At 40.7% G+C, this 12,621-nt stretch overlaps 1 protein-coding gene across 2 annotated transcripts; it reads right to left on the reverse strand.

Annotated features, from left to right (window-relative positions):
- Positions 1–310: 310 nt before the first annotated feature.
- Positions 311–11,949, reverse strand: LOC110521246 (hyaluronan and proteoglycan link protein 3). 2 transcript variants are annotated; one of them, XM_036969233.1, is made up of 5 exons: positions 11,801–11,949; positions 10,687–10,844; positions 5,970–6,350; positions 5,439–5,741; positions 311–2,267 (listed from the first exon to the last, which is right to left on the reverse strand). In XM_036969233.1, exons 2-5 carry the CDS (start codon positions 10,811–10,813, stop codon positions 1,990–1,992), a joined length of 1,089 nt encoding a protein of 362 aa, XP_036825128.1. In that variant the 5' UTR covers positions 10,814–10,844; positions 11,801–11,949; the 3' UTR covers positions 311–1,989. The 2 variants fall into 2 exon arrangements, with proteins under 2 accessions (XP_036825128.1, XP_036825127.1); XM_036969232.1 differs by having other exon boundaries at positions 10,687–10,856; positions 11,801–11,948.
- Between the last annotated feature and the right edge of the window lie 672 nt (positions 11,950–12,621).

Here is a 12,621-nt window from a genome sequence, read left to right on the forward strand (position 1 = left end):
CGGGACCTAGCTCCCGAGTGGCAAAGCGGTCTACGACACTGCATCTCAGTGCTAGAGGTGTCACTACAGACCCTGGTTCGATTCCAGGCAGTATCACAGCCGGTCGTGATAGGGAGTCCCATAGGGCGGCGCATAATTGACCTAGTTAAATAAAATGTTAAAAGCAAGCACACAGAAGTGTTTAATGTTTCTAAATATGGCGTCTGGGTCAACTTCAGCGATTACAACATCTATTCAAATGTTGAAAGCAGTTGTGTCAGTAATGGACTACTAAAAAAAACTTCAGTACAGACTTGACCATTGACAATATTTTATTAATTTGGTAGAACACTTAGTCATACAACCTGATTTAAAGTAGAACGATTGAATTCAAGTCAGACAACCTGATTTACAGTAGCATGATTTAATTCAAGTCAGACAACCTGATTTAAAGTAGCATGATTTAATTAGTCAGACAACCTGATTTAAAGTAGAATGATTTAATTAGTCAGACAACCTGATTTAAAGTAGCATGATTTAATTAGTCAGACAACTTGATTTAAAGTAGCACGATTTAATTCAAGTCAGACAACCTGGTTTGAAGTAGCACAATTGAATTCAAGTCAGACAACCTGATTTAAAGTAGCACTATGGAATTAAAGTCAGACAACCTGGTTTAAAGTCTAATGATTTAATTAAAGTCAGACAACCTGATTTAAAGTAGCACGATTTAATTAAAGTCAGACAACCTGATTTAAAGTAGAACGATTTAATTAAAGTCAGACAACCTGATTAAAGGTAGCACGATGGAATTAAAGTCAGACAACCTGGTTTAAAGTCTAATGATTTAATTAAAGTCAGACAACCTGATTTAAAGTAGCACGATTTAATTAAAGTCAGACAACCTGATTTAAGGTAGCACGATGGAATTAAAGTCAGACAACCTGGTTTAAAGTCTAATGATTTAATTAAAGTCAGACAACCTGATTTAAAGTAGCACGATTGAATTAAAGTCAGACAACCTGATTTAAAGTAGCATGATTTAATTAAAGTTGGTTGATTTAATTAAAGTCATACAACCTGATTTAAAGTAGCACGATACACATGGAAGCCTTTTAACACTGAGCTCCTCTACAAGGTCACAAAATACTGTCAAATCTCCTTCCAACATGACAGTCTACAGTGCAAATCCCCTTCCAACATGACAGTCTACAGTGCAAATCCCCTTCCAACATGACAGTCTACAGTGCAAATCCCCTTCCAACATGACAGTCTCCAGTGCATTCGGAAAGTATTCAGAACCCTGGACTTTTCCCACATTTTGTTTTACATAATCATATTCCTTATTGTTCCCCTCATCAATCTACACACAAAACCTCATAACGACAAACGCAAAAAAACTGTTTTTTGGGCATTTCTTTTTTTTTGTAAATGTATAAAAAGCTAAAGTATTCATAGTCAGTCATTCATTTCATCATTCCATTCCAACCCTTATAAAAACAAGACATGAAAAGGCATTCTAACACAAAGAGGATCGTCCAGAAATGTGCCTAAGACTATGAATGACATACATTGAACTGAAATGACTTCAGGAACAGTGAGACATAGCAAAACACAGTTCAACAAAACACCAAGGGAAAGACCTTGGTTGGATAAAAAAAAAATCACTGGCGAAGCATCACGAGGGCAATGCTGTGGGTTGAACACCTTCCCTGAGTTTACTGTGAGCCAAACCTGACAACACAACCCTAAATAGCCAGTATACAGTATGTGTATCAGTACTGGTTGGAGTCTCAGCGGGGAGTATGACTGATACTATGTTCAATATGAGGAGATTAAGACAGTTCACTATGACTATACAGCGGACGCTATAAGAGCAGAACTAGCTAATGCTAAGTAGCATGCAGGCTAGTGTGGTGTCTGTGGTGAATAGAGAAGTTAACTAGTAGAGGCTATCTGTCATACTGTAGTACTGCGGTTTCGTTGAGGGGGGGGGGGGGGGGGGGGGGTTTACCGATAGCAGTAGACAATGTATTTCTGCTGCTGAGGGGGGAATCCGAAATGACGCACCCCTGGCTCTGAGGGGCCGCAGTTAGGGTGGACCTTGGCGATGGGGTAACGGACGCTCCCATCGGCCAACCAGCCTGCGATGCAGAGGTCCAATCCCATGAACCTCCAGGCGGCGTAGAGTTGGCCCACCTTAGCGATCTGACCGCCGTCGTCAACGCACGCTGCCACCGCCTCGGTGAAGTTGAACTTCTGGGGTTGTTTCAGGAAGTATACTGTCCCTGTGACAGAAGAGACAGAGAATAGGAGTACTAAGCACGTGTAAGGAGGGAACTTAAAACACGTGTAAGGAGGGGGCCGCTTAAAATACGTTTAAGGAGAGGACCGCTTAAAACACGTGTAAGGAGGGGGCCGCTTAAAATACGTTTAAGGAGGGGACCGCTTAAAACATGTGTAAGGAGGGGGCCGCTTAAAACATGTAAGGAGGGGACCGCTTAAAACATGTGTAAGGAGGGGACCGCTTAAAACATGTGTAAGGAGGGGACCGCTTAAAACATGTAAGGAGGGGACCGCTTAAAACACGTGTAAGGAGGGGACCGCATAAAACACGTGTAAGGAGGGGACCGCTTAAAACACATGTAAGGAGGGGACCACTTAAAACACGTGTAAAGAGGGGACCGCTTAAAACATGTAAGGAGGGGACCGCTTAAAACACGTGTAAGGAGGGGACCGCTTAAAACACGTGTAAGGAGGGGACCGCTTAAAACACGTGTAAGGAGGGGACCGCTTAAAACACGTGTAAGGAGGGGACCGCTTAAAACACGTTTAAGGAGGGGACCGCTTACAACACGTGTAAGGAGGGGACCGCTTAAAACATGTTTAAGGAGGGGACCGCTTACAACACGTGTAAGGAGGGGACCGCTTAAAACACGTTTATGGAGGGGACCGCTTAAAACACGTGTAAGGAGGGGACCGCTTAAAACACGTGTAAGGAGGGGACCGCCTAAAACACGTTTAAGGAGAGGACCGCTTAAAACACGTGTAGGGAGGGGACCGCTTAAAACACGTTTAAGGAGGGGACCACTTAAACATGTAAGGAGGGGACCGCTTAAAACACGTTTATGGAGGGGACCGCTTAAAACACGTGTAAGGAGGGGACCGCTTAAAACACGTGTAAGGAGGGGACCGCCTAAAACACGTTTAAGGAGAGGACCGCTTAAAACACGTGTAGGGAGGGGACCGCCTAAAACACGTTTAAGGAGAGGACCGCTTAAAACACGTGTAGGGAGGGGACCGCTTAAAACATGTAAGGAGGGGACCACTTAAAACATGTAAGGAGGGGACCGCTTACAACACGTGTAAGGAGGGGACCGCTTAAAACATGTTTAAGGAGGGGACCGCTTACAACACGTGTAAGGAGGGGACCGCTTAAAACACGTTTATGGAGGGGACCGCTTAAAACACGTGTAAGGAGGGGACCGCTTAAAACACGTGTAAGGAGGGGACCGCCTAAAACACGTTTAAGGAGAGGACCGCTTAAAACACGTGTAGGGAGGGGACCGCTTAAAACACGTTTAAGGAGGGGACCACTTAAACATGTAAGGAGGGGACCGCTTAAAACACGTTTATGGAGGGGACCGCTTAAAACACGTGTAAGGAGGGGACCGCTTAAAACACGTGTAAGGAGGGGACCGCCTAAAACACGTTTAAGGAGAGGACCGCTTAAAACACGTGTAGGGAGGGGACCGCCTAAAACACGTTTAAGGAGAGGACCGCTTAAAACACGTGTAGGGAGGGGACCGCTTAAAACATGTAAGGAGGGGACCACTTAAAACATGTAAGGAGGGGACCACTTAAAACACGTGTAAGGAGGGGACCACTTAAAACATGTAAGGAGGGGACCACTTAAAACATGTAAGGAGGGGACCGCTTAAAACATGTAAGGAGGGGACCACTTAAACATGTAAGGAGGGGACCACTTAAAACACGTGTAAGGAGGGGACCACTTAAAACACGTGTAAGGAGGGGACCACTTAAAACATGTAAGGAGGGGACCGCTTAAAACACAGGTAAGGAGGGGACCACTTAAAACATGTAAGGAGGGGACCACTTAAAACATGTAAGGAGGGGACCACTTAAAACATGTAAGGAGGGGACCACTTAAAACATGTAAGGAGGGGACCGCTTAAAACACGTGTAAGGAGGGGACCGTTTAAAACATGTAAGGAGGGGACCACTTAAAACACGTGTAAGGAGGGGACCACTTAAAACACGTGTAAGGAGGGGACCACTTAAAACACGTGTAAGGAGGGGACCACTTAAAACACGTGTAAGGAGGGGACCGCTTAAAACACGTGTAAGGAGGGGACCGTTTAAAACATGTAAGGAGGGGACCACTTAAAACATGTAAGGAGGGGACCACTTAAAACATGTAAGGAGGGGACCACTTAAAACATGTAAGGAGGGGACCACTTAAAACATGTAAGGAGGGGACCACTTAAAACATGTAAGGAGGGGACCGCTTAAAACACGTGTAAGGAGGGGACAACTTAAAACATGTAAGGAGGGGACCACTTAAAACATGTAAGGAGGGGACCACTTAAAACACGTGTAAGGAGGGGACCACTTAAAACATGTAAGGAGGGGACCACTTAAAACATGTAAGGAGGGGACCACTTAAAACATGTAAGGAGGGGACCGCTTAAAACACGTGTAAGGAGGGGACTGCTTAAAACACGTGTAAGGAGGGGACCGCTTAAAACACGTGTAAGGAGGGGACCGCCTAAAACATGTTTAAGGAGGGGACCGCCTAAAACACGTTTAAGGAGAGGACCGCTTAAAACACGTGTAGGGAGGGGACCGCCTAAAACACGTTTAAGGAGAGGACCGCTTAAAACACGTGTAGGGAGGGGACCGCTTAAAACATGTAAGGAGGGGACCACTTAAAACATGTAAGGAGGGGACCACTTAAAACATGTAAGGAGGGGACCACTTAAAACATGTAAGGAGGGGACCACTTAAAACATGTAAGGAGGGGACCACTTAAAACATGTAAGGAGGGGACCACTTAAAACATGTAAGGAGGGGACCACTTAAAACATGTAAGGAGGGGACCACTTAAAACATGTAAGGAGGGGACCGCTTAAAACACGTGTAAGGAGGGGACCACTTAAAACATGTAAGGAGGGGACCACTTAAAACATATAAGGAGGGGACCACTTAAAACATGTAAGGAGGGGACCACTTAAAACACGTGTAAGGAGGGGACCGCTTAAAACATGTAAGGAGGGGACCACTTAAAACATGTAAGGAGGGGACCACTTAAACATGTTGGTCAACTGCATTCATGTCCATTCATTCACATTTCTCAATTGTCTTGTTACACTTTATTTTGCTGAAGTGTTTAGTCTGTGTTATTGGAGACTAATATTGACATACACACACACACTGACCCTTGGGGGCGGCTGAGAAACAGAAGGCATCAAAACGGTGGAGGTGGCGGTGGCGTTGTCCATAACTACGGAGACCAGGGGCTAAGTCCACGCCCCCACAGGGCTCCCGCGGTGTGGTGATTGGGTACTGAGCCGTCCCATCAGCCAACCATCCGGCGTTGCACCAGTCGAGCCCCTCCTCCCAGGCGACAAAGAGCTGGTCAAAAGTGGCCAGGGTCGAATCCTGCTCCTCACACGCACGCTGGGCCCCCAGGAAGTTGAAATGGTAGCGGCCCTTCTGGGAGTGGTAGGGAAATACCACTCCTACAAATGGGGAAAAAGGTTTTAATGTTCTATAGGGGTTAAATTGCTATAGGGGATAAATTCACCAACTGTCCTTGCAGTGACAAATGCCAGTATAGACACTTGTAAGGACAATATGTTCAAGGTCATTTGAAAAACAGATTGAACAGAGTGGACTGTGTTCTGTTCAGAGCTGAGGGGGCTGTCTAGACACATAGACACACACAAACACAGACACACAACACACACCTCGCAGCTCCAGCTCCACCGTCACGCTTTCGTCCTCCAGTCCGTCGATGACCTCACAGCGGTAGCGGCCTGTGTCGTTCAGGTGCAGCTCCTTGATCACCAGCGACATGTCCCCTGGAGCAGCCCGACGCAGGCGCACCCTCCCCTGGAAGCTGCCGTAGCTACGGTGACGGTTGCCCATGGCGACCATCACGTCGGTCTCACGGGTGGTCTTGCCGGCGCCGTTGGTGGGCAGCCAAGACCATTTGACCCGGGTCCGACGGGGGCCGTTGATCTCGGGTTCGTAGCGGTAGTGACAGGGCAGGGTAACATTACTACCCCTGGCCGCCGACACCGAGGCCTGGGGGGACTCCACATGGAGACGCACCCCGTTGAAATAGACTGGAGAAGACACAGTAGAGACAAGAACACAGGATAGACCTGAGTTATACAGTAGAAACAGGATAAGAGTTATACAGTAGAAACAGGATAAGAGTTATACAGTAGAAACAGGATAGACAACAGTTATACAGTAGAAACAGGACAAGAGTTATACAGTAGAAACAGGATAAGAGTTATACAGTAGAAATAGGATAAGAGTTATACAGTAGAAATAGGATAAGAGTTATACAGTAGAAACAGGATAAGAGTTATACAGTAGAAACAGGATAAGAGTTATACAGTAGAAACAGGATAAGAGTTATACAGTAGAAACAGGATAAGAGTTATACAGTAGAAGCAGGATAAGAGTTACACAGTAGAAACAGGATAAGAGTTATACAGTAGAAACAGGATAAGAGTTATACAGTAGAAACAGGATAAGAGTTACACAGTAGAAACAGGATAAGAGTTATACAGTAGAAACAGGATAAGAGTTATACAGTAGAAGCAGGATAAGAGTTATACAGTAGAAACAGGATAAGAGTTATACAGTAGAAACAGGATAAGAGTTATACAGTAGAAACAGGATAAGAGTTATACAGTAGAAACAGGATAAGAGTTATACAGTAGAAACAGGATAAGAGTTATACAGTAGAAACAGGATAAGAGTTATACAGTAGAAACAGGATAAGAGTTATACAGTAGAAGCAGGATAAGAGTTACACAGTAGAAACAGGATAAGAGTTATACAGTAGAAACAGGATAAGAGTTATACAGTAGAAACAGGATAAGAGTTACACAGTAGAAACAGGATAAGAGTTATACAGTAGAAACAGGATAAGAGTTATACAGTAGAAACAGGATAAGAGTTATACAGTAGAAACAGGATAAGAGTTATACAGTAGAAACAGGATAAGAGTTATACAGTAGAAACAGGATAAGAGTTATACAGTAGAAACAGGATAAGAGTTATACAGTAGAAGCAGGATAAGAGTTACACAGTAGAAACAGGATAAGAGTTATACAGTAGAAACAGGATAAGAGTTATACAGTAGAAACAGGATAAGAGTTACACAGTAGAAACAGGATAAGAGTTATACAGTAGAAACAGGATAAGAGTTATACAGTAGAAACAGGATAAGAGTTATACAGTAGAAACAGTAGAAGAGTTATACAGTAGAAACAGGATAAGAGTTATACAGTAGAAACAGGATAAGAGTTATACAGTAGAAACAGGATAAGAGTTATACAGTAGAAACAGGATAAGAGTTATACAGTAGAAACAGGATAAGAGTTATACAGTAGAAACAGGATAAGAGTTATACAGTAGAAACAGGATAAGAGTTATACAGTAGAAACAGGATAAGAGTTATACAGTAGAAACAGTAGAAGAGTTATACAGTAGAAACAGTAGAAGAGTTATACAGTAGAAACAGGATAAGAGTTATACAGTAGAAACAGGATAAGAGTTATACAGTAGAAACAGGATAAGAGTTATACAGTAGAAACAGGATAAGAGTTATACAGTAGAAACAGGATAAGAGTTATACAGTAGAAACAGGATAAGAGTTATACAGTAGAAACAGGATAAGAGTTATACAGTAGAAACAGGATAAGAGTTATACAGTAGAAACAGGATAAGAGTTATACAGTAGAAACAGGATAAGAGTTATACAGTAGAAACAGGATAAGAGTTATACAGTAGAAACAGGATAAGAGTTATACAGTAGAAACAGGATAAGAGTTATACAGTAGAAACAGGATAAGAGTTATACAGTAGAAACAGGATAAGAGTTATACAGTAGAAACAGGATAAGAGTTATACAGTAGAAACAGGATAAGAGTTATACAGTAGAAACAGGATAAGAGTTATACAGTAGAAACAGTAGAAGAGTTATACAGTAGAAACAGGATAAGAGTTATACAGTAGAAACAGTAGAAGAGTTATACAGTAGAAACAGGATAAGAGTTATACAGTAGAAACAGGATAAGAGTTATACAGTAGAAACAGGATAAGAGTTATACAGTAGAAACAGGATAAGAGTTATACAGTAGAAACAGGATAAGAGTTATACAGTAGAAACAGGATAAGAGTTATACAGTAGAAACAGGATAAGAGTTATACAGTAGAAACAGTAGAAGAGTTATACAGTAGAAACAGGATAAGAGTTATACAGTAGAAACAGTAGAAGAGTTATACAGTAGAAACAGGATAAGAGTTATACAGTAGAAACAGGATAAGAGTTATACAGTAGAAACAGGATAAGAGTTATACAGTAGAAACAGGATAAGAGTTATACAGTAGAAACAGGATAAGAGTTATACAGTAGAAGCAGGATAAGAGTTATACAGTAGAAACAGGATAAGAGTTATACAGTAGAAACAGGATAAGAGTTATACAGTAGAAACAGGATAAGAGTTATACAGTAGAAACAGGATAAGAGTTACACAGTAGAAACAGGATAAGAGTTACACAGTAGAAACAGGATAAGAGTTACACAGTAGAAACAGGATAAGAGTTATACAGTAGAAACAGGATAAGAGTTATACAGTAGAAACAGGATAAGAGTTATACAGTAGAAACAGTAGAAGAGTTATACAGTAGAAACAGGATAAGAGTTATACAGTAGAAACAGGATAAGAGTTATACAGTAGAAACAGGATAAGAGTTATACAGTAGAAACAGGATAAGAGTTATACAGTAGAAACAGGATAAGAGTTATACAGTAGAAACAGGATAAGAGTTATACAGTAGAAACAGGATAAGAGTTACACAGTAGAAACAGGATAAGAGTTATACAGTAGAAACAGTAGAAGAGTTATATCATACAGTAGATAGTGTATAGGGGACCAAGTATTTTTCCTGACCATGTGATTAGACCAGAGCCCCAAATACACCTGGGTCTGCCTGCAGAGTATTTGGGTTTTTACCAGGTTACCAGACCCCATATGGAGCCCTTGTGAATGCTGTGCAGGTTTATGTACATACAGTGCTTTCAGTAAGTATTCATACCCCTTGACTTATTCCACATTTTGCTACATTACAGTCGGAATTGAAAATGGATTACATCAGGGGGAATATCTAATTTTACATAAGTACTCACACCCCTTAGTCAATACATGCTAGAATCATCTTTGGCAGTATAAAGTAAATTGCTTTGCAACATTTTTTGCAGTTTTACTTTAGTGCCATGTTGCAAACAAAAAAACTATTGCTCTTCCATTTCTTTTAACACCATTTAAAAACCATTAAAAATTCCAATTGGTAGATGAACATGTTGACCCATTGTCCATGGGCATGTTTTGGAATGTTTGTATTTTGTACAGACTTCCTTCTTTTCACTCAGTCAAATCCTCTGTTTTCTTCTATCACAGCCATCAAACTCTGTAACCGTTTTAAAGTCACCATTGACCTCATAGTGAAGTGGTTTCCTTCCTCTCCGGCAACTGAGCTGGAAAGGACGCATGTATCTTTGTAGTGACTGGGTGTTTAAATACACCATCCAACGTGTAATTAATAACTTCACCGTGCTCAAAGGGTTATTAAATGTCTGCTTTTATCTTCTTCTTCTTCTTTTTTACCCATCTACCAATAGGTGCCCTTCTTTGCGAAGCATCGGAAAACCCCCTTGGTCTTTGTGGTTGAATCTGTGTTTGAAATATACTGCAAGACTGAGGGACCATTATAGATAATTGTATGTGTGGGGTACAGAGATGAGGTAGTCATTCAAAAATCATCTAAACACTATTAGTGCACACCGGGTCCATGCAACTTATTAAGCTAAACTTATTTAGGCTTACGATAACAAAGGAGTTGAATACTTATTGACTCAAGACATATTCACTTTATATTTTTAATTACATTTGTAAAAAAATGTTTAAAAACATAACTCGATTTTGACATTATAGGGTATTTTGTGTAGGCCAGTGAAACGAAACCTCAATCGAATCCATTTTAATGTCTGTAACACAACAAAATGTGTAAAAAGTAAAAAGATGTGACATCTTTCTGAAGGCACTGCAACAAACTATACAGCCGATATTGTAGAAGTTCATACCACTCCAGACTGTGCTGTCTGCTACATCTTGTGGCATGGTCAAACTGCACGCATTCTTCTGACGTAGACAGAATAACCCACCCTCACTAGAACAGTATACCGTGTTCACACTACAGCGCCAATCCAAACCATACTGTGCTCTAATAAAACATTTTTTTTCTTCACATTCTCTGTTCGGGTTTCAGCCACTTTGGTGGATGCGTATTCAGGCCACCCGCGCACAGCGCTGCACGGCTTGGCTCAATAGTGAGAAAAATGTATAACAACGTTCTCTCTTTATTTATGGCTGTATGACCTACTCTCTCCGTTGCCATCGCCGTTCATGATGTCGTGGTAGAAAAAGCCGTTGTTGTATCTTGGGGCGGCGTGACTGGAGACGAGGTGGTACATCCAGACGACCAGTAGGGGGCGTAGTAGGTTCAACATCCTCACCGCGGAACACTGGATCTGATTTATTCTGTGAGGGATTCTTGTTATACAGGCATCAAAAACACCATTTATGATTGGTTATTCCACTCAATTGTTCCCTATTAAATCACATTTGTAAAGTTGGTATACATTTCCTTAATTCATAGGGGATTTAATGCAGATCTGATTATATTTCAGACATATGCTGTTGTAAATTAATCTCAATTTTAATTTGATTAAACTAGATTTGACCTGTTATTAGTTTAACAACTGTGTTCAAATAATGTATATAATCATCAGTAGAGGTCGTTGAAACCTTATATTAGTAAATTAATTATGTGAAATTGAGTCGCAGACGCACTCTTGGTGTCATTGTCAAATATACTTTAATCTGTGCTTGGAGGTTTATGACATTCATACCCCATAGAACATCATAAGGTATAATATTTACAAAATAAAATGTATAAGTTAAAACGAATTACTATTAAAAAAGGTTTAATATACATCTCGTATCACCCTCAAGTGTCAAATAAATGTCAAAACAATAAATTGATGAGGTAAAACAATAAGTACAGCACATGACAAAAAAAGTCACGAAACCACGAAATAATTTGTCCTTTTATTTTGAAGTACTTGATTTCATAAAATATAATTTTGCAGTTTAACCAAAAGGACAAATCAACTGCTATGAATTTTAAAAAAAAAACGTATTATAATTAAAAGGAACCAAAATACAGGCTATTGGTTCAGTCAGAATATGTTTTTTTGTTACAAGTTTTTTGTTGTAAATATTAGACTAGACCGTGCAGCCTATGGTTGTCTAATTCTCTCTAACAAATCTTCTCTGATCGTCCAGCTACTTTCATTGTTTTATCACTTTCAAGTAGGTGTCAAAGTTATTTTTATTCAATGATCTATTTGGCATCACAGTTAAGTTTCGTTTATCTCGAACCATTCACAGGACACATTCCAATATCCCGAAGTCGTAAATATAAGACTACTTACAGATGTAACGTCGTGTCAGTTCATGTTCCCCCTGATGTGTCTTTGTGAGATAGCTACACGCCTGGTCCCAATTCTTCCCATTGCCATTTTCAGGGAGAATAAGAGATCCGACGTCATCCAGAGCAATCCTCTTGAAATGAACGAAAGTGACCTCATCGTAAAAAATTAAATAAAAACGCCCATAAGACCATCAAAGCTGCAAGACGTTAAGCCTACTATTGTGTTTGCAGTCATACGGATACAAACCGACAACAATTAAAGTACTTAATAATCTTTATATTTCCTTTACTAATTTACATTACAGCTGCATTTAAAACTGCATTGTCAATTTTGATTCTTGCTTTCATTTCCCATATTTCCTTATGGCTGTTTCCCATATATATTAAACATCAGGGCAACATCAATGAGGATATGTTCCTGGTGACTGAGCCTGTACATGAATATTCATATTAAGTATTTTATCTCGTGAAATGAACCAACCTTGTTTCATTACTTCGAAACGCTATATGCCAATGCATATCAAAAATAATTTCCTTAATGAATTAACTCAACTTCCAGATTAGAGTACATACTAGACCTAGGCAAATATACAATGAGCTACAGTATCTGTATTCACGTGTTCTCTCAATGAGGCTTTGGTTCATGGGTATTCCCTGACGTTGAAGTGGTTAGCGGTCCTGTATTTTGGGTATGGTAAGGGTTATGAAGCATGTTCCTTGATTCACATTTTTCCTCCACCTTGAATAACACTGACAAAAGTATCGTGTGGACTCATTTCAGTGAAAGGCAATTCAATAACAACAGCAGCTGTGGAAAACAAA

The sequence above is a fragment of the Oncorhynchus mykiss genome, chromosome 30 (assembly GCF_013265735.2).
Source record: "Oncorhynchus mykiss isolate Arlee chromosome 30, USDA_OmykA_1.1, whole genome shotgun sequence".
Taxonomy (NCBI): domain Eukaryota; kingdom Metazoa; phylum Chordata; class Actinopteri; order Salmoniformes; family Salmonidae; genus Oncorhynchus; species Oncorhynchus mykiss.

Coding starts and splice junctions, on each gene's coding strand:
- LOC110521246 (XM_036969233.1), bottom strand. CDS start 10,813: ATGTTGAACCTACTACGCCCCCTACTGGTCGTCTGGATGTACCACCTC. Junction 5,742..5,969: donor GGTGGAGCTGGAGCTGCGAG/GTGTGTGTTGTG, acceptor CCCCATTTGTAG/GAGTGGTATTTCCCTACCAC. Junction 2,268..5,438: donor TTTCTCAGCCGCCCCCAAGG/GTCAGTGTGTGT, acceptor CTTCTGTCACAG/GGACAGTATACTTCCTGAAA.